Genomic DNA, 24,570 nt, shown 5'->3' on the forward strand with positions numbered 1-24,570 from the left:
TGAAACAACATTTGGGGGTCTCATGCATTTTTGTATGCTAGCTTGCTTTGCTTGTCCCCATCATCATCATTATCATAACCAAGCAGCAAGCAGAGCGTTCGCACACGTACCCTAAATTTATGTATGGGTGTGTGTGTGCTAGCTCCTTGCCTCGTGTCGTGTACAGGCCGTGCAATTGGTCTCGCAGGATTCATTTATGTGAGTGTCTTCTGTATGGGTGTTGTATATATGTATGTATGCATGTATGTAGGTGTGTGTCTCTGTGCTTTGTTGCGCCTCGTGCTCATTGCGCCACCCGTCCGTCAGTTACCGTTGCCTTTTGCCTGTCGTTGTTGCCTATGCCGCGACGTTATTAGGGGTGTAAAATGGATTTTTTTTACTTTCATTATTATGATTTTTATTGTATTTCCAGTTTGTGTGTAGCGGCGCACGTTCGTATTTAGTCGCGTCGTCGTTCGTATCGTTGTTGTTATTGTCGTCGGCAGCATTTACCCATTGTGTCTCATTTGCTGCTTGCCTCGTTTTGCTTTGTGTGCGCGCTCTTATTCGCATATTTTGTCTTTTTCGCAAAAATTGTAATTCAAAAGCTCAGCATTGAGCACATTGGCCGTCCGCCACGGACAGTCGACAGTCGGCAGCAAATAGATGAATGCGTTGTCGTTGTGTTGCACGTATATGCCACCCCACCACCACCATAACTATCACCACCACCATACCAACTAGCCCTGCTTCACCCCACTACTAAGGCACCACCCTCACTAACAGTGGTCTCGGTAGTGATTATTGGGTTGAGGGGTCGGGGTCACTGGACGTCGTCGCACGTTCGTTTGCTTGCCTATGTTCTGTATTTTTAATTTTTTTCAAATTGTGTAAATACTCGTAATGAAATTCGCACGGGGCGTTGTTTGGATAAAAATTACCGAGAAGAAGGTTTGGAAATGGGTTAATTTTAACACCTTAAACTGTTCCACAATACATACATACATAAACAATATGTACATTTAAGACTGGCATTATCGACAGTCTGGTAAATTTTTTTAAAGCAGCTGATATTTGTAGATGAGGAAAGATTTGCCCTGGATTTGTCGTCCATTGCACCATTTTTAATTCGCGCATATAGTAATGCGAATTTATTTATTCCGAGAGTTCACTGTAAATAGATTGTCACTATTAGGGAAGTCCCAAACTCATGTAAAGATAGTAATCGAATAAGTTTAACTTAATCTTTACTATGAGTTGATAAGAATTTTCTTAGAAATTCGTGTGATAAAGAACGTTTAGAAGAAGTTCACCTTTTGGATAGTCATTTAGAATGCTAAAATATCAATGAATTTATTCCCAATCTCAATTTATAACTCAATTTCTCCACTTCAACATATTTTTAAACTAATCTGGACAATCTAAATGATTATGTAATGAATTATTGTAGCACTCGCTAAACATTTCCTATTCATTGCATTACAGAAAATGGAACGCCAAGGTAAAATGGAGCTGGCGGCCAAGGAGCGAGAGGCACAGCGTTTGCAATTGATACCTAAGAAATGGAATCGTCGCGAAGAGTACGAATTTCTGCGCGTTCTAACAGGTTATGGCGTTGATCTGCAACTGCCAACAGCCATGGGGACTACTCTTTCACCTGATTGGACCAAATTCAAGCAAATGGCGCATCTAGAGCGCAAAAGCGATGAAACACTTAGTGATTATTACAAGGTTTTCATAGCCATGTGCAAGCGACAGTCTGGTATCAAATTGGCTGAAAATGAGCGTGGTCTAGAGGGCATTATTGAGGACATTGGTGAGGAACATGCCAAGCTTATATTAGATCGTCTAGAGCTGCTCTCCAAATTGCGCGAAGTGGCTCGTAATCCTCAGCTAGAAGAGCGTCTAAAATTGTGCACCATGAATGCAGACACGCCTGATTGGTGGGAACCTGGACGCCACGATAAAGAACTCATTGCAGCAGTGCTTAAGCATGGTCTCTATCGGTCCGAAACATTCATTTTCAACGATCCCAACTTCAGTTTTGCCGAGTCCGAGAAGCGCTTCATTCGCGAACTGGAGGCGCAAATACAGCGTACTATTAAGCTGGAAGCTTTCAATGCCGAGAAGGCTGAAAAGCTGGCAGCAGAAAAGGAGGCGGTTAAAAATGAGGTGATAGATCTGGATGATGAGCTCTTGACCAAGGAGAGTGTTATCAAGAAGGAGGATCCAGTCAAAGACGAAGTCGTAGCAGAGCCAAATGAAGAAAAGGAAACGGAAAAGAAAGCGGATGAAGAGGTGGCCAAGCCTGATACCGCAGATGATCCTAAACCTGAAGCGGAAGCTAGCACAGAGAAGGATGAAATTGTTGAGGCTGATAAAGAATCGACCGATGCAGGTGATGCTAATAAAGAAGAAGCCGCCGAGGTTGTAGAAAATGATCCCAAGACTAGCGTGGAAAAAATGGATTTGGATGAAACAGTCGAAGAAAACGACAAAGACAAGGTGACTGAAGCAAACAAAGCTGAGCCGGAGGAGACTGAAAAAGCCCAAGACGATAAATCAAGCATGGAGGACAATAAGGAGGAGAACAAAGAGGAACCTGAGAAAATAAAGTCAGCGAGTGAAACTGCTGACAAGGACCAGCCAGCAGAAGAACCCAAAACAGAAGAAAAAGAAGAAGAAACTCCCACTGAACAGAAGAAGGAGACCGATGAAGTAACTGCAGAGAGCGCTGCCGATCCTGAAGCTGTCAAAGAAAGCACCAAAACAAATACTGCGGAAGTGGAAAGCACCGAAAAGCCAACCGAAGCGAGTAAAAAGTCTGAAAAACCAACGGATCAGGAAATACTAGATCTGGTCGCTGCACCTACAGATCCCGACGACGATGAGGTAATGAAGGAGAAGGAAAAAGCCGTGGAGGAGGAATGCAAGAAGCAGGCTGCTGAACTAAAGGCACGTTTCCCCGATCTTGAAGTCATACAACCCGGCGCTGTCAAACAGCAAAAGCTTGAGAAGCCCAAGCTAGAGATGTGCATGATTCGCTGGTTCAAGGACTTTGCCCTCGAACGTCGTATTGCGCACATTGTGACATGTGTTGAGACCAACAAGTGGCCAGTCGATAAGCAGTATACAGCCTTTGCAGGCTGCAAGGGCACCGACTTAAACATTGCATTGCATGAGTCCATTCCTCATTTGAACACCATCGAGCGCCGCTCACAAACACCCGATGTGATTACTATAACCACCGATCAGGGTGTGACCAAGCATTTGCAGGCCTCGCAAATGCAGCAGGTAGCCAACACTGTGCCATCCGCTCCTACGGTTCCAGGCACCGGCATCGCCTCTAGTATGGCAACCGCCGTCCTGCCACCGAAACCATCGGTGGCAACATCCGCAACGTTGCCGAGCAGCGGCATTCCCGGTCTGGATGCCAATAGCATCAATGCAGCAGTAGCTGCTGCTGTTGCCGCTGCTGCAGCTGGTGGCAATGCCACTTCGCTGTCATCCCTTCTTCCCGGCATGTCGCTGACGACGGCTACGGCAGCTCTGAGTGCTGCAGCAGCTCCGTCTAACACTTCGGCTGGTGGCGTCAATGTACCTACTGCTGGATCAAACGCGGGCAAGAAACGAAAGCGCCACATTGCTATTGATGTGGAAACGGAACGTGCCAAGCTCCATGCACTCCTCAACAGCTCGCAATCAAGTAAGTAAACTGAACAAATGTTTTAAACTTAGCTATCAACAACGGTTTCCACAAACTATTAATACGCAACTAAGATTAAATATTTCTACAAGTTCGGTTGTTCGGACCGCTTTGTGGCAATCGGCCTTAATCTGAAGTTATTTAAAATTTGTCTACTTATTTTCTTGCAGTGGGACCAAAGGACTGGGAGAATGAAATTGCCAATATGGAGGCGCTCACCTCTGTGGGAGCTGGATCCAGGCGTGGCGGTTCTTCAGCTGCTTCAGCAGCTTCGGCTGCGTTAAGTGGTTTACAGCCACCGCCTGCGCATCAGCACCCCTCGCTGTCACGTCAATCATCTGGGCAATTTAACAAGCCAGCTGTGCCACCGCTTAAAACACCTCCACCTTCAATGGGTGCACCCATGGACTTGTCTTCCAGGTAGTGAACATTTCTAATATTTTTTGTACCATATACTTAAGCTTTATCTTCTATTTGCAGCAGTCTACCCAAGATGAACATGACGGATATGCTAAAGTCTGCGTCCAGTGCTGGCGCCATTGATTTGAGTGAAGTGCAAGATTTCTCAATGCCTTCAAAGAAATCTTCAGCCTCCAGCGTGCATGCCGCGTTAAGTTCAGCCTTTCCTTCGATGGGTGGCAAGAGCAAGCTCGATGATACTCTCAATAAGCTCATGAAGAAGAACAATTGCGTAAGTTTGTTGAATGGATTCTATGGAAACGGATGTATAACTTATTTGATTTTATTTTATGCATCGCTTGCAGACAATTGAAGAGCCCGTCATTGGCAAGGAGAAGAAGCGGAAGAAGCTAGATGAAATAGTCTTGGGTCTCTCCGCTGCCAAGGAGCAAAAGACCTTTCCCGATCCATCGCTGCCTTCATCGAAGAAGCCCCAAATACCGCCCAGCGTTTCGGTTACGCCTGCGAATCTTCAATCGTCGCTATCCAGCCAACAACAACAGAACCAAAAGCCGTTCACTATCACTGTTACGACAGTGCCCGGAAGTGAGTTTGAGTCTCTGCGCTTTGATATTTACATTTGCATAAATTAATGGCCATATTTCGCATTTACTGACCTTTTACTCTTTACGTTTTTACCTTCCTCTGCAGAATCTAAAAATTCATCAAACACGCCCAGCGCCAGTTCCTCGAGCAGCGGGCTCTCGGCCTTACAAAACATGACCATGGGCGGTCTGTCTTCCAAGGACAGTCTCAATGCACTGCTCGCACAAACTATGGCCACCGATCCTCAGACGTTCCTTAAGCAACAGCAAAAGATGATGCAGTTCCTGCCCCCAGCTCAGCGCAAAGCCTACGAAAATATGCTAGCCGAAATGGAGCAGGCTATGAAGCTGAGCTCCAAGTACAATTCACCACATGATGTTAAGGTCAACAAGTGGCTGTCGGACATGACAAGCCCACTGGGTGATCAGCTCAGCATTGACTATGTCGGCGGTGGAGGTGGTGGCGCTAATTCCAGCACCAGCAGCGCAAGCAATCGACGCTCCAACCGCCAGCAAGGTGGCTCCAATTCTCAACAATCCAGTGCGGCACAAATGCAAAAGGCTGCTGCACAATCACACGCTCAACAACAACAACAGCAACAGCAGCAACAACAACAGCAGCAACAGTCCATGGCTGGACCGCAGGGTCTGACCGGTGAGGAACCCGTTCCTGTTATCAACAAACAGACGGGTAAACGTTTGGGAGGAAATAAGGCGCCGCAATTGAAGCGACTCATGCAATGGTGAGTGTTAATTGAAAGCTTTTAGAACCAATTAAGACCTTACTGAGTTCGATAAACTTATCTAGCCCTAAAGACCTAATCTACCTACATTTAAACTACTTAAAATTAATTTCAAATATCAATGACAAGTATTAAACTTGTTTCGACACTTGTAAAATTTTTTACCCAGAACTCTTGTACATTTGATATTTAAATTTGTAATACCCGTTTAAAGTTTCCATTTTAAGTAATCACCTGAAACTAGTTTAAAGGCTATTTATTCTGTGTATAAACTCGGGCCTCTATAAATTGTTATTATATAATTTGTGTTTTTTTTTTTGAACGCAGGCTGACGGAGAATCCTAATTATGAAGTGGATCCCAAATGGCTAGAACAAATGCAGAACCCTATGTCAGCACCATCGCCGAAACCGATGGATACAAGTTATGGGTCCGCAGCGAGTAAATCCCATGGCGGCCGCCCCTCGTCCACATCGAGCAATGCCTCGTCCAGCAGCCATTCGCAGCAGCAGACAGCCGCGCAGTCTCCAGCGTCCAATTCGGGCTCCTCAAAGAAGTCCTCACGGCAATCGGCTGCCTTGGATCAAGCGGCGCTGCAGTTCGGATCGTTAGCTGGACTCAATCCGAGTCTCCTGGCCAATCTACCTGGCCTGGGTGCTTTCGATCCGAAAAATCCGCTCGCCGCTTTTGATCCGAAAAATCCGCTGCTGTCCATGCCGTTCGGCGGCATGCCCGGCATGGGCAACATACCCGGCTTGGGCAATCTGAACAACATGAATCTGTTCGCCAGCTTGGCAGGCATGGGTGGTCTGGGCAATTTGGCTGGCATGGACGCACAGTCGCTTGCTGCTCTAATGGCTGCTGCGGGCCCCACGTTGGGCGGCCTAACGGGCACAGGAGCAGGCAACAGTTCCGGCAAGAATCAATCGCAATCGGGCAGCGGTTCCTCATCGAGCAAGAAGAGTAAACAGAGCGAAGCGGCCCAATTGGCAGCAGCAGCAGCTGCTGCTGCAGCCGTTAATAGCGGTAATAGCGGCAGTGGAGGCAACGCATCTGGCTCTGGCAATAAGAATGCAGCCGCCTCTGCATCCCAGCTTGCTGCTGGTTTTCCATTCCTGTTCCCCAATCCATCGCTGTTGTATCCACCGATGGGCCTGGGCGGTCTCAATCCCTATTCATTGGGCTCTACCGGACTGGGCTCCGCCTACGATCAATTGGCGCAGCAATATAATCTGTTAAATGGCGCTGCGACCTCATCAGCAGCAAATACACCATCCACGCAATCCAAGTCGCATCAGTCGCAGTCGAGCAAGTCAAGTAATTCACGATCCTCGGCCAGCGCCGCTGCTGCCGCGTCCGCCAATTCGGCGGCTAATCTCATGAATGCCATGGCCAGCATGAGTGGTGCCCAGAGTATAGCCAGCACCGTGACCACACCGTCCTCCAGTTCCAGTCGCAGTCGTCAGTCAAGTTCCAGGAACACGCCTGCGGCCCCCTCCGCCGCGGACATGGCTCAGCTATCCAGTCTGTTAATGCCCGGTGCTGATCCGCATCTGCTTGAATCGCTGAGTCGCATGTCTAGCATGGATCTAGCGCAGGCAACACGTCTCATGAGCTCCCTGGGCATGCCACCATTGCCCACGCCCAGTAGCAGCAGCCAAAGCTCCTCAAGTGCGAGCAGTAAACGAGCCGCCGCTGCTGCAGCTGCTGCCAACGAAGCCTCCAATGCGGCCGCCCAAGCCGAAAAACTGGCCGCCAAAGAGCAGCAGAAATGGATTGAGAGTTTCGCGCGTAGCGCTCTGCCCACAGATCTGGCCGCACTGCAGGCCTTCTCGCAAGGAAAGCTGCCATCCACATCCTCGGCTGGCGTGGTCTCCAACACGGGCAATTCCTCCTCCGTATCCTCGTCCAGTAAGAGCTCGAAGGCGGCCTCCTCAGCAGCTGCAGCTGCTGCAGCGGCAGCCCAATTGGCACAACTGCCTCAAATACCAGGAATGTCCAGCGATTTCTCGCAGGCGCTCCTCGCCGAAATGGCTGCGCAAGCGATGGCCGCAGCCGGCGGATCGTTACCATTGACCGGACCCGGCTCATTGGCCAGTTTGGCTGGTTTGACAGGCGGTTCTTCTAGTGGTGCTGCCAACTCCTCGTCCAGCAGCAATAGCTCCGCCTCGAAACGACAACGGGAACAGGATGCTTTTAAGCAACAAATGGACTACTACACCAAGACATTGGGCCTGGGTTCGGGCATATCGCTTATACCGACTTCGTCAGCTAGTACCTCCAGCGCCAGTGCCGCAGCCGCTTATGCAGCCGCTCTAGATGCAGAGCAACAGCAGCAGCAACAACAACAACAGCAGCAGCAGCACAAATCGAAGCGTTCACGTACCGAATCCCTGCATCCAACCAAGGATGAGCTCACAGCCGCAGCTCTTGCTGCTGGCTTACCCCTTAACCTGGGCGCCAGTATGTCCAGCATAGAGAAAAGCTTACGCAGTGGCAGCATTGGCGGCGGAAGCTCTGGCAGTGCCAATGTTGGAGGATCAGGCAATAGTTCCTCTTCCGCTGCTGCTGCAGCAGCGGCTGCAGCTCTCTCCAACGAACAGCAGGACAAGGTCACGCTGACTCCACTGAATGCTTCAGCTGCTGCCGGTATTGCGGCCAACTTACCCTCTCAGACGACCATAACGATTGCGCCACCCATAAGCTCTGGTGCCAGCACCAGCAGCGAACGCTCCGAGCGCAGTGAATCGCGCATATCGCTGACCATTACCAATGCAGCCGATGCGGCCAAGTTGCCGCCACCGTATGAGGAAGCAGATGAACTGATCATACAGCCAATACTCAAGAAGCCAACAGCGCCCGGCAGCAGTCATGGTGGAAGCGTCGAGGATCTGGAGACAAGCGGAGGTGGAGGCGGCGGAGCCAGCGGCAATGGAAACGCTTCGGGCTCAGCAACTCCAGCCAACCTCAGTGGCTCATCAACGTCCAGCTCTGCAGCAGCAGCCGCTGCTGCCGAAGAGAATCGACGTTCTTCCAATCGCCTCAAACGTCCGCGTTCCGGAGCCGCTGAACACAGTGCGGCTGTCGAGCAGCCGCCTGAGAAGCGACGCGAATTACGCTCCACGCGCCACACACGACAGTCTGCCGATGCAGCCACCTTGAATTTGTCGGCAGGCAGTGAATCGGAGGAGCGGAATGAATGAGTAATGCGACGCTCAACGCGAACGCGTTAACAACTAATGGCCCCTCAGCCTACGGCCAAGAGTCAAGGGGCAACGAAACTGATGAGCAAATCCAGCAGCAGACAGAACAAGTGCAACAACCGCAACAATGGCAACAAAAGCAACAATAACAACAAAAGCAACAAAAGCGACAGCAAGAAAAATCAACGCAGAACCAGAGGACGACGCAAGTAGCACACACCAGTTTGAGGGAAGCCGTGAAAATTTGAATTCTAGCATATACGCGAGAATTAGATTACTAAGCTTAAAGTTGTGTAAAGTTTAAGTATATACATGCATATATGCATATATATGTATATTTAGTTGGTAGAGAAGCGTAGCTGTTTGTGAAAGAAGGAGAGCAATGCTAACGTCTGCTGAAGGCGCAAGCGCAACGCACTGCTGCACAAAGCGTTGCGTTTGCGCCTCCAACACGCATTAGCTTTGCTGGCTAGGCAGAGCAGGCCAAGGAACGTTTCCATTGCTCGACTGCTGCTAAACGGGTAATTGGGACGGGACTATAAACGCCTAGGTCTGTATAAGTAGAGGGTCTAGCTCACAATTGAGCGCGTTGTCTGCATTGCTGCGCAGGCATCGCATCGCCTCTGAGAGCCAGAATGGTAGGGAAAGGTGGCATGATCTTTCACAGCAGCACAAATCATATTGATAATGACGATGATGGGCTGCAGTAGAGAGCAACATAAATTTATATATTTAAAAATGCGCTTATAATTTAATGCTAGCGAGTTGGAGGGTATAGAGAGCAGATGTTTGGCCAAAAGGCAAAGAAACAAAATATATCGTTTAAATTATTGCAAATTATTTAAGATAAGACAAAATGAAGCCTATGTTTAAGCAGAACCAACCCAACCAACAACAAACACACATTGGTGAGCGAAGCGAATCGTTTAATACACAACACACACACACACACACCTATATATATATTATAGTGCATAAACACATATATATGATAAATGTAGGCTATATGTAATTCAGCTACACTACTCTCTTTACAACAACAAAAGGAAATGACCCTGTACATAATTTATAATCCATATAACCCTTTTCCCCATGTCCAATCCTCACTTTTATTCTAAGCTATATAATGTTGCGTATTCACGCAATTTTTACTTTGTTTGCGTCACTGTCCTAAACAAATATTTTATATTGTCCACTCTGTGTCCTATAAATCGCTTTTATATACATATTTTTATTTTTGTAATTAGTGAAAATTCGAGTATTGTGTTTACCGTGTATTTTTTAAATTTCTATTTAAAAAATCAAGTTTTGTCCTTTTGAACAACCACAAGAACGAAAAACAAACAACAAATTAAGGAAACAACAAAAATACTGTATGTTTATTGAAAAATAGAATTTTTTAATTAAATAAATTTATATTTAATTCAAGATCTGCATGTTATTGTGGCTGCTGCATATATTTTTGTTCGCAGCTAAATTTGAAAAAAAATTTTAATTAAACAAATGGCTCCACAACAAAATAATTATATGGAAAAAACAAACAAACATTTAAATGCAATCTAATTTCTTTATTGCATACATAAAGTTTAAGTATAAGTCTTAATTACAGCATAATTATTATTAACTGCAAAACAAACAAAACACAACTAAAGCAAAAACAACAATAACAATTAACATCAAATATTGATATTGATGATAAATATATAAAAGAAATAAATTTCAAAAATTACAATAAAAACCTTTTTCTATAATTTATTCGCTGGATTCTATGGATGGGGGGAACAGGGGCAACTACCGCGAATTAACAACTATGTACAGTAATGTACCGTTAGGTGTGTCGCTATTTTTGGTTATATTGTATTCTGAAAAAAAAAACGAGGACGCCGCTGAATTTAGTTTTGTCGATGTTTTGAATAAACGTTAAAAACTTTTTGAGGTCGACGCTGAATTAAACGGGAAATTGGCCCATTATTTGGTCTCTTTTGGGATGCCTTTTCTAACGGCTCATTAGTGACGTAGTTGGATATAAGAAAGTCAGTTAGATTTAATATGAATATCGATTGATATATATTTTTGTATAATCTACAAGGATATAACAATGTTTACGGGCAAAGCTGCGAAAGAAAATCCAAAGTATGACATAATTGACACTTTTAAAAAATGTTTGTGTGAATAAATTGATATAAAGGAAATTTTTTACGTACATGGGAACTTATCAATAATAATATGTATCAATAAAATTGCTTTCGTGAGCCAATAATAATGGTAGGAAATAACAACTATAAATACAAAAAGTACAAATATGTATACAATATACAGTATATATAATATGTATGTATGTAATGGTGTATCAGCAATTAAAGCACTTTACCAGCTATGCCTCTGGCACGAAACGTTAGCTGCATCAACGATACGATAGTAAACTTTGAGTCTTAGACGCTACAAAATTTGCGCTTGCATTGTCTTAGGCAATGGCAACCACCCCCACGCAGCCATATCATACGTATTGAAGGAACAGGGAGCGTTCGCACGCCTCCTCGAGTAGTTCCTGCTGGCGTCGCTTCTCCTCCGGTGTTAGCTCACGTAACTCGTCGAAGCCATCATCGGAATACGCCATTTCCTCTTCATCATTAGCTGCCTGATCACTGCCAGCAACTGCTGGAAGTAATGGCTCGCCTATGATCTGGCGTATGTCGTTGGGCAGTGTTTCGGACGCCTTCAGCTGCAGATAGATGGCCTCGGCAATTTCGAGTGTACGTCTCACGTCGATGTTGCCCGAGAGTTCGTTGACATGTTTCAATATTTCTGTGAATTCGTAGTTGCTGTCGATGATCACGTCTGTGTGCTGATCCAAAATGGCCACAGAGATGAGCAGATGGAAATTGGGGCAAGGGAGGCGGGTCCACAGACATTCCCACAATTTGAGTACGTCATCGTTGCTAAACTCGCGCTTGTACCAGACGAGCAGCCATCGAAAACAAAAATACATGTTGTCCGAATCATGGGTGCGCATATAGTTAAATAAACGGGCATTGGCGACTTCAAGCAGGCTACGTAATTGTGCAAACTGAGTCTTCATGCCCGCCTGATCCATATCGAAGTTCGTAAAGACCATGTCCATGAAGCCAACAAAGCACCAAAACGCGTCCACCTCGTTCACCTGAATTTCTAGTATGGGTGCCAATAGATCGGACATGCCTTGAACATAGCCCAAGTCGAAATTGTACATAACATAGGTCATGAGTATGCCCTGCAATAGCGCCAGATTTGGATTATCCTCGCCGGCAAAGAATTGAAGCGAGCGGTCTGTGCGCTTCACATCCTTCTCAATTTGGCACTTGCGATCACGATAGCCGACAAAGTTTGCCTCCTGAGTCTGTGTCATGGCCAGCCATTGGGCCTTCATGTTGTAGTATTCCCGTGATTTTCGCTTCCGACGCTCTATGCGCTCCAGTTCCGTGTCGGACCATTGATAATAGTTCAGCAAATATTTCCACACATCTGCCCTAAGGCTGTTCACAATCCCACCGCGAAAGATAATCTCCTTAACGCGTGCGCTGTCGGAGAGGCGGCCATCTGGCGTCTGGAACTCCAGCCACTGTGTTTCGCTCAAAGGCGGACCTACGATATTAAATGTATTTTTAATTAGATATAATGGAGAATAAATATATGAGAAATATTTATATTTACCTCGCTGAACATTTTGGCGATCGGGCAAATTGTTAACGATTTTCTCGTCTTGTGCATTCAAATTTTCCAGTTCACTATCCGCCGGCGACTTATCCGCGCTATCGCCACGACTCTGGCTGTTCGAGGAACAAGCACTGTTGGTGCTTCCGCTGAGGCCAATAATTTGATAGTTGTCTGGCGATATCTGTCGGTCGCCCTGTATCAAAGTGCTGGGCCTAGACTTGGGCGAACGTTGAAACGGCGGCTGCACATAGTCGGGTATATTGCCCAGAAAGCCAGCCAACTTATTGGGTAGCCAGCTCTCTTTGGGCAACTGGCTCGACTTGATCTCGCCTATATCGAGTTCGGCAAAGGTTTTCTTCAGCTTCTGTGTCTCCGTTGTCAGTATGACGTACTCCTCGCCACCACGATTTGTCTGGGAGCTCTCAATGAAATGAAGTTGTCGCATGGAGCGCACAAATAGATCCGCATTGCCATGCTGAAAGAAGAACTCGCTATGCACACTGTGATCGCTCTTTCGCAGGAACCGAATGGTCTGCCCACGATGGCGTACCTCAACCGTCGACAAATCATCCAATAGCACCCACATAGTGCGGGCACGAGCCATCGCTGAGTTGCCATTAACAGCCCCATCCGATGGCTTTGTATTAAACGCACGACACTCGGAGGTGGTCCGTGTGCGACCTGATATTCTGTCAACCAGCGCCCAATCGCCCTGATCCTGACTGTCGTCCGCTATCATAATGCTGTCATTTGGATGCCATTCTAGATAAAGGCGGCGACGGTGCGACTGATACTCCACTAGCGATAGCGACCCACTAGTATTCAGCTCTGAGATATGCTCCGCACTGGCTTTCTTCAGCAGCACACCATCGTGGGTGCAAAGTATCTGGAAATTATAAAAACAAATCCACAGTTAGTCGAGTATTTTCATGTAGTTTCTGCATGAGTCAGTGTTTACGACAATGACAATGATGGTGCGCCCACTACTTACGTTTCCCGTGCCCTGGGGATCAATCTCCACCTCCCCGCTGCGCAGCGCATCCACCTCCAGCGATTCGTTTAAGGGGCCCAGCTGAATCTGCTGGCCGCGCTCGTAACGCACCGAATCGTTCATAGCTACCGGACACGAAGCTTTGTCCAAAAAATCTTGATTAATCCTGCGTTTTATTACGTTCTAGATATAAACAATTGACCTGAATGCTCAGTGTGCAAAAGACGCGCATTAAAACGCACTAAAAGACGCAAACGCGTTTTTGCATTGCTGACTTCAAGCGGTAAATTCGAAACGTGTGGTAACGCAACAAAGATAACTGTAAATTTTGGCTACTGATTTCAACAATAACTGTTCAGTAATTGTGTATTAAGTAGGTTTCAATTTTCCCCTATTTTATAAATACTCCAACTTAAATATTTAAATAATTAAATTAAATATTTTTTATTTGCATTGCCAATAGAGTGTGTATAAATTATTCATAGAAAAGGCTGCCTATCTTTTCATTCCATTTACCTTATTTAAATGTTAGGTAGTTTTTAATGTTGTTTTATTGAATAATCGTTTTTTAATTATTAGCGAAAGTTTACTTTTTATGGTTAAGACAGATTGTTATTAGATATTAGCAAAAAACAAAATATCAGTTAAAATTTATGAGTTATATCTTATGTAAGAACGACTAATTTAAAACAGATCGTAAAGTTAATAATTCGACTCTGGTTTTACCCCTTCTTAGGTACCGAGCAAAATTATGTACATACATACATACATATGTAGTTTAATTACGCATATTCCACTGCATCTTTTGAGCTTTACCTACTGCCGTTAATTATATTTATATGAGTGTGAGTAGGATCCGACAATATTTCGCAGTGATAAATACTTTTTAAGAAGAGAACTGGGGTTAATACTCGTACCACCATGGCCACCAAATGCCTGATGGTTGCAGAAAGCAATTGAGAGCGAAAGTGAATTGGCGACAAATTGGACTGCGCAGTCGAGCATATGCCCTGCACTGGATGCTTGAGATATAGAAACACACAGACACACATACAGATATTGTTCAGTTTCGGCCATAAAGTGTGTTAATGGCAATGCTTCGACCACTCTGTAGAGACTATTAAAAATAAGCGCATCTAAATATTTTCTCGTATTTTGTAAATAGATTAGAAGTGCCTCCGCGCTCGTTGTCGTTGATAATACGTGTGAGTTTTCCGAGTGGCAAAATGTTTTCGAAAATCATTTGGGCATTTTTGAAAAATTGCTGAGCGTATCAGTCTGCGCGAGTACGTCGAGCGAAACGTTTGGCCATCGAGTAGCCATTTAATACGACCAGTACAAGAATTTGGAAATTTACATTTTCAACACAACAGGTGGGTGTTTGAGGGCAAAAGGTGAGAGAAAAACTAGGACGTGGATTTTCTTGTATACACCGATATGTAGTAATTAAAATTATACGGATGATCGAGTACAGCAATAAAAAAACAAGCCTATTGTATTCATTCAGGATTATATAATTTGTTAATGTTACCACAAATCGAATTAGAATGTCAACAATAATTTTGCTTCATTTAATCCCAAAGCATATTTTGTATGCTGAACATAGTGTTTGATTTTAAAGGTGGTAGCAATATTTTTCCTATATTTGGAAGACTGCATGTCAAGAATCAGCGCAGAAATGATTGTCTCCCATTATCTGGTTGGCCTAAACATGTTTGGCAAAAATTTCTCAATGAATTCGCTCGAATATATGTTAATATGTATCTACATATAGTATATATAATTAATCGAAACTGATTATTAAAGAGACAGAGTGTCTGTGCTCATTTAAAAAACACGACCCTGTCGCAGTTTTCTTCCAATTTTCTCCACATTTGACTTTGTAGGTTTTCATTTTATTGCTGTTTTGATTTCATCGTTTGATATCCAACGCCAATTTCGCTCTCCCTCTCTGGTTTGCCCACCTATCCGATATTTCTTAGTTTATTTTCATTACTCGAGAGCTCGTTTAAAGACAACAAAGCAAAAAACATGAAAACTCAGCAACGTTCGGTGCCAGAAATAGCGCCACCCACCCAAAGTTTTGAAATGGAAATGCCTTACAGCGTATTTTGGTCCGATTGGATTAATTATGAGCAATCACTTACGGTATTTCTTGGCTTGTTGTTGCTGTTGTTTTTTTGTAGTGTTGGTGTGCCGTGTCATGGAGAAATCATCGCGTCCCAAGCGCAATCGCCGCCACAGCAGGTGAGTCCCTTTGCGCTCAACAGCCCGACAATTTGCTCAACACTTTCCATTCTCCATTTTGCAGGCGTGCCTGGCCTCCGGAAGATGACGGGCATCCAACACGCGCTGCCAAGCGTCTCTTTACACCCGACATCAAGCGCATGCTGAAGGATTGGCTTATAAGGCGGCGGGACAATCCGTATCCCAGTCGCGATGAGAAGAAGCACCTGGCAGCCGAAACGGGCTTAACATACACGCAAATCTGCAATTGGTTTGCCAATTGGCGACGCAAATTGAAGAACTCGGAGCGAGAAAAGGCTAAGAAATCCTGGGGCCATCTTATCAAGAACTACAATCATAATGCTCGCGGAAATGTCGAACAATTTAGCATATCGTCCGAGGATAGCATTTGGGAGGAGGACATGCGAGCTCGCGGTGAAGTGGACGAGGAAGACGCTGATGGGTATGAGGATGATGAACTGTCCAGTCGCAGCACAGGAAGCGATGGTAACGGCAACAACGCATTAACAATGTACAAGCCAAATTTCTATGTGGATGCTATGGGCACTAATGACAACGTTAATCGGGTGCCCATGCTGCCAACTGTGCCCGTTGGAAAGGCCAAGTACAAACAACAAATGATGGAAAAGTATCTGCGGGATACCGGCAGACAAGATTCGACCCCGCAGGCGGGCACACAACTCAACAAGTGGTTGGAAAGTGCAGCCAAGTTTACGCCGGATAAGCACAACTATCACATTGAATGGAATATGCGCAGGTGAATCTATATGATATTGAATTCATTGGCCATTTTCAAGCATAGCTTTATTGCAGGCATAAATATGTTGAAGACGCGCCTCCGTGTCCCAGATCCCAAGTACTCTTTACTAGCGATGCGACTGCGGCTGTTCAGAATTATTATAACACCATACACCATAAGGACGAATTGGATGCAGCCGAGGCTTTAGCAAATCTAGCCTTCAATTGCCGGCAACGTTTCCACAATACAGAGTCAAATTTAGGCGGCACAACACAGCAGGCGATAAGTTCCTAGACAGGAGCAGTGCAGCTGAGAATAGGAACAAAAACGCAATCATTCCAGCCAGCAGATGTATCAAGAGGCGTTGGAAAGTGCAATCTACAGAACTAATGCCGTTTCCGAACATTTTTTGAAATAAAACAACCAAGCCATGATTTGGAAACGTTAGGTTTCACACAATTCTTTTTAACGAAAAAGATTTGCTACGCATTTCGTCTACGAAAAGTTGATCGGATTCGGAAACGGCATTAGGGCTGCCTATTAGTGATAGTTGTGGACTCTAGTCTTAGTTTAGTATGAAAGACAAATACATATTTTTTCCTGTTATATTGTTATTAACAATCACAATTATTTATCCGACTGCTTTGAGGTATCCGCTTCAGTCGATTGCTCGACACCCTTGGCATGGACATCGAGTACATTAACAAAGTTTTGTTGATGTGTCTGCAACTGCTGCACAAGATTTCCAGCAGCCATGTTCAAGGTTTGCACAAGTTCCGCCTGCGCCGACTGCAGATTAGGCAGTTGGGAATACGCCACAAGTTCGTTGCGACTAAGAAGCGTGTTCTCTACAATGCCGCCTAAAAGCACCATTTGCGGCACCTTACGCGTAAGCCGCAGCAAGGTCCCCACACGTTGGTCCGCCGAGAATACAATGCAGTGATTGGAGTGAAACAACGGCAGTATTGCCTCGAAGCGTGTGTCGCCCACTGCGTTAGCGATAATTTTGCGACCGTACGACTTCAGGTGCATGTTTTGTTTGAAGAGCTGCACCCGTACTGCATAGAGTTCATCGGCTGTGATGGAGTTTAGGTGGAATATGGCCACCATGCTGGAGTGTTCCAGCCAATTGCGCACCTCGCGCGCAATTATATCATTGTAGGGATTCTCTGGCTGGGCCTGAGTGCGCTTTTTGAAGCAGGTGATAGCTTTTGGTGGGTCTGGGTATTTTGGCGTCGTAACGGCAATGACACGTGCCCGTTCATAATGCGGCGCTCGGGGCTTTTGAATGTTGATCTTGCCGCGAAAGCGCAGGAACTGTAGGAGTGGCGTGCGACTCGTTGCCAAAGGCAGAGCTGCAAAGGTAAAACAAAGTGTATTGTATAACCAAGTAAAAAAACGCATTGCGTATGTTGTGTTTAGAAAATTGCACTTGCAACTACCTTGCTGCATTAAATTAGACATGTCTTGGGCAATTTCTTAAACGCTCTACGTTAATTTCTCCACTGCCCCTTTACGTATCCATTCAAAATTAACAAATTAAAAGTTCTTGTAAAAATGCTCGCTGACTAAATGTCAAGTTGCCAGCTCGGTTAGTTTTTCATAAATGAGCCACCCTGACACACAAATATTTGTTTTTTATAGCGTCTGGCAGCACTACAGTTGTGTTTATATTTTGCGTAGTGACTTTTGCCGCGGGATGCTTTTTAGTGTGGGTAAGTACACAATTCATTTTCCCTCCTAAAATTGTTTTAAAAGCACTTGCTACATTTTATAATCAAAATTAAATTATAATTATAATAACAAAGGTCTAAATAAAAACTACGCTATAAAGAACAAAATAATGTATAAGTAAAATTTATTTTGCTTGTAACGACACTATATGATTGGGATAGAAAGTTCACTTTATTGTCGAAAAGAGATGTAAAATACAAAGTAAAATACAAATTAATAATTCGTTCTTAAACTACAATTTTGGGACAAAAGACACTTAAAGCACTGCTCACTCAGCAGTATTGGCAAGGGTAGGTCGAAAAATAGATCAAAAATTAGCCATTGTATAACTATACTAGCCATGTATAAACTATGTTTTTTCAGTTCGCTTTGACCGCTGAAGGTAACACAATCAAAACACTTATTTTGTTCGGTGTCGAGTGTTATTCCAAAACATGTCTCAAGTAATATCTAATATGTTGAATGTTAAATTCTCCTCTGTTCCGTAACGTATCCATTCGAAATTAACAAAATTAGCCACCCTGTTACCCAATCGAATTATCTTGTTCTCTTATACGTCCGGCAGTACTGATGTTTTGCTTTTTCCGCCGGCCAGCTTTTTCAGTGTGGGTAAATGCACAATTTATTTTCGCTCGCAAAATTGTTTTAAAAACCACTTGTTGAATTTTCTTTATGCAAATTAAAAAATATAATTTGTAAACGAAACTCTCCATATAATTAGTATTTTATTTACTTAATAAAAACGTGCTAGTTATTTGTACTTTTTTACAACTTTAGCAATTTAATAACGATCAGAATATACAACATATTGTCTGGTGTCATTACTGCTTGCATGCCTAGGTCCGGTGGCTGATAAGAGCAGCATAGCAGCAGCAGCAGCAATAACAAAATAACATTTCCAGCTGTGTTGCAGCGTTTGTGTTGATCGAGGGGCAAGTGAGCGGCGTTTGTGTTGATAGAGGGGCAAGTGAGCGGCATTTGCGCTAGTAATTCAATTGTGCTCTCACATTACTAAATAGTAAATAATAGTAGTGGTGCACTGATCTTTCTGATACGCGCATTTCATAGCCACGGCCCCTATTTTTAGTTCACGTTCATTATCAACTGCGGGTTGCTGTTAAGTTGATGTCCACGGTCAATTTTCCCTGCCATGGTCAAGTGTGCGCGTAATCGTGAATAGGAATCAGTATGGATCTAATTTTGAAACTGTGTGCTGTTATAGCACTCATCATACTGTTCGAACCTAAAGCTTTTGCAGCGCCTGGTCAAGAGCTGGCTGAGTCCTTGGCACCCAACATCTCTCCCGACGTACAAGAACAAGCGGTTAGAGAGCTAATTCAGCGGGTGGTGGGTCCAAATGCCGCTAAACTTTTCGTCGTGGAGGTAAACAAACTATTGGAATTTCGCAGCTATCAGGTAAATAAATAAATACGTGGTTGGAGTCCAAAAAATTATATTATGTACGTTTTCACAGATCAGTCAGTTGGATGATGGAAAAGTACTCATTGCTGGCTGGGATGGAGTATCAGTGGCCAAAGGCTTTCATTATTATCTGAAATATGTGCTGAATAAGGATCTGGATTGGTTCAAGACGCACATTGAACTGCCACCAAATGTGCAACTGCCAAATGTCACATATAGTTCCCAATCGGCTAGTTCTATTATTTACTATCAGAACGTGTGCACCTGGAGCTACAGCTTTGTGTGGTGGAACTTTGGGCAATGGCGTCGTCATATCGACTGGATGGCCCTAATGGGCATAAGCCTGACGATTGCGCCAATTCAGGAGGCCATTTGGCAGGATGTTTATAAACAGCTGGGACTAGAGGATGAAGAGATCGATGCCCACTTGGCCGGGCCTGCTTTTCAAGCATGGCAACGCATGGGAAACATTCGTGGCTGGGCTGGTCCACTGCCTCCAAACTATCGGCGCCTGCAGGTTTTGCTTCAACAGCAAATTCTGCAGGCTCAGCGATCCCTGGGCATGAGTGTGGCTCTGCCTGCCTTTGCTGGACATGTGCCAGTGGCCATGAGGCGCGTTTATCCGAATGCCAGCTACACGGAAGTCGAGCGCTGGAACAAATTTCCCGACCCATATTGCTGTGGCTTGTTTGTGGAACCACAGGATCCGCTCTTTAAACAGGTGGCCACACATTTCCTGCATCGTGTGATTCAGCGATATGGCTCCAATCACATATACTTCTGCGATCCGTTCAACGAACTGCAGCCGCGTGTCGCTGACGCCGACTATATGCGTGCAACTGCTGCCCAAGTCTATGGCTCTATGAGTGCTGTGGATCCGGATGCTGTGTGGCTGCTTCAGGGCTGGATGTTTGTGAAGAATATCTTTTGGACGGACGCATTAATAGAGGCCTTCCTTACAGCTGTGCCGCGCGGTCACTTGCTGGTGCTGGATCTGCAAAGCGAACAATTTCCACAGTACCAGCGCACATTCTCCTATTATGGGCAGCCTTTTGTGTGGTGCATGCTGCACAACTTTGGCGGCACACTGGGCATGTTCGGATCGGTGGAGCTGGTCAACAAAGGCATCACATCGGCTCGCCAAATGCCCAATAGCAGCATGGTGGGCGTAGGTATCACTCCCGAGGGCATTGGCCAAAACTATGTGCTCTACTCGCTGGCCATGGAGTGTGGTTGGAGCCTGTCGAGGCTGTCCCTTGATCAGTGGTTCGATCATTATGCGCTGGTGCGCTATGGTGTGAATAATTCTAATCTCGCTCAAGTTTGGCAGCTGCTGAGGGGCAGTGTCTATGCCTTCAAGGGTCTTAAGAAGATGCGCGGCAAGTACACGATCACACGACGGCCGGCGCTCAATTTACAGCCTTGGAGCTGGTACAATGGCTCTAGTGTTGTGCAGGCCTGGCAGCTGTTGCTGGAAGCACATGATACTATACCAATGGAGGACGACAAGTACGAGATCTACCTGCACGATCTTATAGATGTCACGCGTCAGTTTCTGCAGCAGAGTGCCGATAAATTGTACGTCAACCTTAAGTCCGCGTACCGGAAAGGTCAATTAGATCGTTTCGAATATATCGCTGGTCAAATGTTGGAGCTGCTGGACGATTTGGAGCGTGTATTGGCCAGCGGGAGGCATTTTCTGTTAGGCACATGGCTGGAGGCTGCCAAGCGCATGGCTACTTCTGCTAAGGAGCAGCCACTTTACGAATTCAATGCGCGCAATCAATTGACAGCTTGGGGTCCTACGGGTCAGATACTCGACTATGCAAACAAACAGTGGTCAGGCCTGGTCCGAGATTATTATAAGCCTCGCTGGGCCATGTTTCTGGACGCTGCGACTCTGGCGCTGAAGTCCCACCAGGAGTTCAATAGCAGCGCCTTCAAAGAACGCGTGGCTAACGAGGTGGAATTGCCATTTAGCAACAAGACTGATGTCTACTCTGTAAAGCCGGAAGGTAATCCGTGGCTCATTTCACTGGAGATATATGAAAAATGGATACGGCATGCGCAGAATTCACAATTTCTGCACTATAATCGCTTGTTTGTGAAGATTTTGGATTAGTTTATTATATAAAGAACGATTAATACAAGTTTAGTTTAGTTTATTTGTTCAATTTTAAAAAAATACAAAATTTTGAAATAGGATTTAGTAAAACACAATTCGGGTGAATTAAATATTACTCTGCAGAATTTTGAATAATAAATCTTATTCTATTAATTGATAGCATCGCATATTGTTTAGGCCGAAGTTTTGTTTTTATATTAACAATGGTTCGATTTGTCAAGCTGTCCACCATCATTGGGTCTAATAAAAACCTTCTTTATTTACGCCACATTTGTTTAATTGCAGCTATATGTGTTATATATTAAATAGATAATATAATAAAATATAAAATTAAGAAATATCGTATTTAAATTGCAGTATGCCCTATGCGACGGTATATAAAACCATTTCGTCAGCTCTCCCAAAATAATCTCTAATTTTATTTCTTAGTGTTATAGTACTCGTTTAATTATACATACGTATACTTATTAAAAAGTAGAGATTATTAAAAATATAGAATTCAAAATGCATTCTTATCTAACTTTTTTATGGCCGATTGATTTGAAAAGTATTTTCATGGCAAAAAAAAAAAAACAAACGGCAAACAAGAGAACACTCGTCTCGCTTTCTTTATGTCAATTTCCTACGATAGTAAACCCTCTTTTGATTGTTAAAAAGTTCAGCAGTAGCTCAGAAAAACAAAAATCAAGTCAAGAATTAGCGCCATATTGAGGACACTACATTCGATTAGAAGGGACGCCTGCTTGGTTGTCTAAAAGAGATGTGAGCAAGTGATGAAAACATAAATCCACAATAAGTTAAAATGTCCTTAGTTCTTAGTATAAGGTAATAATTGCAGAGCATCTAGAACTGGGTACCAGCACAGTTTAAAGTAGCAGTGTAAAGAACCGACCTGCGATACCCATAAAAGCAAATCAGACAGTCGCCGTTAAAATCAAATGAGCGCCTACGTTTTTTATGAATAAAGTACACGACAAATTATCAATTATATACCAAATATGTGTTATTATGTTGTAGGTTATCAATTCGAGAATATATGCATTTTGATCACCTTGTCCGTAATTTGTTTTACATAGCATGCAAATAGGTATAAATAGAGATTAGGTAGCAAAAGTAATTCCACAGTACATTTCGAGATGGGACAAAAGACACATCTAGCGTTCCTTTTTATAGCGCTGTTGGCCACGGTAAGACGAAACTAAAGTCCAAAATTAATAATATAATTAAATAATTATATAATTAAATATAATATGTGATTTTTTAGTTCGCGTTGGCTGCAGAAGACAGCTCGTCCTCCTCTGAAGAATTTAAAGAAATTGAAGCAGTCAAACAACTTCTTTTATTCGCGGTCGAGAATCTTTCCCGCATAACTGAATATGTAGCAGCTGAGGGAAAAATTATATTTGAAAAAGTCGTACAGGAATTGTCGCCTCTCCAGGAAGGAAATGAAGAACTTCGTATTAAGCTCCTTAATTTCACGGAATTCATCGAAGATGCTGGCAAGTTGAAGCCACGGGAAGAAGGTCAACCCTTCGAGCTGGAATCGTATATGCTTTTTGTCACCTTGTTCGAAATTGTGAATGCATATAATACCACCGATAACGCAGTGAAACCGACCCTTGAAACATCACTCATATGGGCCTCTATGACAAAGAACGGCTTAGATGCTATAGAGAATGGACTAAAAACACGTTTTTCGGTCTACTTCAGCGAATTCGATAAAAAGTTTAAAGAGTTCGACAGTTCGCTTACTCCAACGGAGCGCCAAGAAAATAGCAAGATCTTTGTTTGGTATAACAGTGTTAAGAACGCACCCACCCTAGTAGAAAAAGCAAATAAGTTTTTGGGGTACTTGTTTCAATATTTATAATACTAGCTAACAGAAAACATGTGCAATAACTGGGTAATCGTATCATATATGTAGATACATTTGGATATTTTTCAATCAATAAAAGCATATTCAATAAAGGAAGATCAAAAGAAGATTTTTTAAATTTCCAAGATGTCGCTCAGTAAAGTATTTGCGTAAAAATTGACTATTTAAATGTTGTAGAAAAAAGTGTGCATAAGTTGAAAAACTTTCTTTCGCCACTTGTCATCAACTGCAAAGACATTTTCATAAGCCCTTGGCACCGACCATATAACATTCGTGTATATACATATATACTGATTGATTTAATGGCAGCTATATGTATTATATGCATATTTAATAGATAATAGAATATATTAAATGGAAGGTTATATCGTATTTAAATTGCAGTATACCACCGTCTGCAACGGTATATAAAACCATTTCATCAGGTCTCTCCTAAAATAATAATCTCTCTTTTAATGTCATAAGTCTTACGGTACACGTTTGATAATAAACATTAAAAAGTAGAGGCTATCAACAATCTAGAATTAAAAATGCGTTCTCATCCAACATGTTTTGGGATATTGATTTAAAAAGTACTTTAATAGGAAGGAAAAAATAACAGTACATTCCAAAATGACAAGCAAGAGAAGACAATTCTCGCATTCTTTATGCCAACTCTCTACGATAGTAATCCGCTTTTTGACTGCTACAAACACTCATGCAATTTAGATAAGATACGATTGGACGTTTTCAAGGAACTTACCCAAAAATAAAAGGAGGAAAAGGATTTAGACACGAAAAAATTGAGCAGTAGCTCAGAAAAACTAATATCAAGTGAATCTGATAATGCATAAGAATAAACGCCATTTGAGGACACTACATTCGATTAGAATAGAAAGCCAAGCAGGTTGTCCCAAAGATATGTGAGCAAGTAAGGAACACATAAATCCACAATAAGTTCAAATGTCCTTAGTATTTAGTCTAAGGTAATAATTAAAGTTCATTTAAAACTGGGTACACAGCACAATTTAAAGAAGCTGTTGAAAGAACTGCCCTACGACACCAATAAAAGCAAATCAGACAGTCGTCATTAAAATCAAATGAGTGTCTTTGTTTTTACTTTAAAACAT

General features: G+C 43.7%; 6 protein-coding genes across 18 annotated transcripts in view; 4 read left to right on the top strand and 2 right to left on the bottom strand.

The window, feature by feature from the left end:
- LOC115632033 (mucin-19) overlaps positions 1-10,280 on the top strand; it is a 49,488-nt gene extending 39,208 nt beyond the window's left edge. For 7 of the 13 annotated variants that reach the window (XM_030528987.1, XM_030528988.1, XM_030528991.1 and 4 more), the window contains 6 exons: positions 1,465-3,685; positions 3,856-4,105; positions 4,166-4,376; positions 4,450-4,690; positions 4,796-5,432; positions 5,760-10,280. In XM_030528987.1, the coding sequence (XP_030384847.1) occupies positions 1,465-3,685; positions 3,856-4,105; positions 4,166-4,376; positions 4,450-4,690; positions 4,796-5,432; positions 5,760-8,634 (6,435 nt within the window). In that variant the 3' untranslated portion in view covers positions 8,635-10,280. The remainder of the gene's footprint in view (positions 1-1,464; positions 3,686-3,855; positions 4,106-4,165; positions 4,377-4,449; positions 4,691-4,795; positions 5,433-5,759) is intronic. The other 6 variants (XM_030528996.1, XM_030528986.1, XM_030528994.1 and 3 more) reach the window with 2 other exon arrangements.
- Positions 10,281-10,677: 397 nt separating this feature from the next.
- LOC115631131 (TBC1 domain family member 15) lies at positions 10,678-13,498 on the bottom strand. The gene is made up of 3 exons (XM_030527798.1): positions 13,319-13,498; positions 12,325-13,213; positions 10,678-12,255 (listed from the first exon to the last, which is right to left on the bottom strand). The coding sequence occupies exons 1-3, from the start codon at positions 13,439-13,441 to the stop codon at positions 11,132-11,134; spliced, it is 2,136 nt and encodes a 711-aa protein (XP_030383658.1). The 5' UTR covers positions 13,442-13,498; the 3' UTR covers positions 10,678-11,131.
- A 1,127-nt stretch (positions 13,499-14,625) lies between these two features.
- LOC115631491 (homeobox protein Mohawk) lies at positions 14,626-16,918 on the top strand. The gene is made up of 4 exons (XM_030528250.1): positions 14,626-14,691; positions 15,505-15,565; positions 15,630-16,322; positions 16,379-16,918. Exons 2-4 carry the CDS (start codon positions 15,522-15,524, stop codon positions 16,596-16,598), a joined length of 957 nt encoding a protein of 318 aa, XP_030384110.1. The 5' UTR covers positions 14,626-14,691; positions 15,505-15,521; the 3' UTR covers positions 16,599-16,918.
- LOC115631492 (39S ribosomal protein L10, mitochondrial) lies at positions 16,896-17,875 on the bottom strand. Its single transcript, XM_030528251.1, has 2 exons — positions 17,747-17,875; positions 16,896-17,659 (listed from the first exon to the last, which is right to left on the bottom strand). The coding sequence occupies exons 1-2, from the start codon at positions 17,766-17,768 to the stop codon at positions 16,932-16,934; spliced, it is 750 nt and encodes a 249-aa protein (XP_030384111.1). The 5' UTR covers positions 17,769-17,875; the 3' UTR covers positions 16,896-16,931.
- A 1,135-nt stretch (positions 17,876-19,010) lies between these two features.
- Positions 19,011-21,680, top strand: LOC115631472 (alpha-N-acetylglucosaminidase). The gene is made up of 2 exons (XM_030528226.1): positions 19,011-19,454; positions 19,513-21,680. Exons 1-2 carry the CDS (start codon positions 19,227-19,229, stop codon positions 21,580-21,582), a joined length of 2,298 nt encoding a protein of 765 aa, XP_030384086.1. The 5' UTR covers positions 19,011-19,226; the 3' UTR covers positions 21,583-21,680.
- Positions 21,681-22,719: 1,039 nt separating this feature from the next.
- On the top strand, positions 22,720-23,557 carry LOC115631831. Its single transcript, XM_030528669.1, has 2 exons — positions 22,720-22,772; positions 22,850-23,557. The coding sequence occupies exons 1-2, from the start codon at positions 22,722-22,724 to the stop codon at positions 23,453-23,455; spliced, it is 657 nt and encodes a 218-aa protein (XP_030384529.1). The 5' UTR covers positions 22,720-22,721; the 3' UTR covers positions 23,456-23,557.
- Positions 23,558-24,570: the final 1,013 nt, after the last annotated feature.

The sequence above is a fragment of the Scaptodrosophila lebanonensis genome, unplaced genomic scaffold (genome assembly GCF_003285725.1).
Source record: "Scaptodrosophila lebanonensis strain 11010-0011.00,11010-0021.00 unplaced genomic scaffold, SlebRS2 tig00001412-arrow-pilon, whole genome shotgun sequence".
Taxonomy (NCBI): Eukaryota; Metazoa; Arthropoda; class Insecta; order Diptera; family Drosophilidae; genus Scaptodrosophila; species Scaptodrosophila lebanonensis.

Excerpts from the sequence above, each read along its gene's own strand:
- LOC115631831 (XM_030528669.1), top strand. The coding sequence starts at position 22,722 with ATGGGACAAAAGACACATCTAGCGTTCCTTTTTATAGCGCTGTTGGCC. Across the intron at positions 22,773-22,849 it reads TTATAGCGCTGTTGGCCACG|TTCGCGTTGGCTGCAGAAGA; the intron begins GTAAGACGAAAC and ends GTGATTTTTTAG.
- LOC115631472 (XM_030528226.1), top strand. The coding sequence starts at position 19,227 with ATGGATCTAATTTTGAAACTGTGTGCTGTTATAGCACTCATCATACTG. Across the intron at positions 19,455-19,512 it reads TGGAATTTCGCAGCTATCAG|ATCAGTCAGTTGGATGATGG; the intron begins GTAAATAAATAA and ends ACGTTTTCACAG.
- LOC115631492 (XM_030528251.1), bottom strand. The coding sequence starts at position 17,768 with ATGTCTAATTTAATGCAGCAAG. Across the intron at positions 17,660-17,746 it reads GTCTAATTTAATGCAGCAAG|CTCTGCCTTTGGCAACGAGT; the intron begins GTAGTTGCAAGT and ends TTACCTTTGCAG.
- LOC115631131 (XM_030527798.1), bottom strand. The coding sequence starts at position 13,441 with ATGAACGATTCGGTGCGTTACGAGCGCGGCCAGCAGATTCAGCTGGGC. Across the intron at positions 13,214-13,318 it reads ATCCCCAGGGCACGGGAAAC|ATACTTTGCACCCACGATGG; the intron begins GTAAGTAGTGGG and ends TATAATTTCCAG. Across the intron at positions 12,256-12,324 it reads TCGCCAAAATGTTCAGCGAG|GTCCGCCTTTGAGCGAAACA; the intron begins GTAAATATAAAT and ends TTAATATCGTAG.
- LOC115631491 (XM_030528250.1), top strand. The coding sequence starts at position 15,522 with ATGGAGAAATCATCGCGTCCCAAGCGCAATCGCCGCCACAGCAG. Across the intron at positions 15,566-15,629 it reads CGCAATCGCCGCCACAGCAG|GCGTGCCTGGCCTCCGGAAG; the intron begins GTGAGTCCCTTT and ends TCCATTTTGCAG. Across the intron at positions 16,323-16,378 it reads ATTGAATGGAATATGCGCAG|GCATAAATATGTTGAAGACG; the intron begins GTGAATCTATAT and ends GCTTTATTGCAG.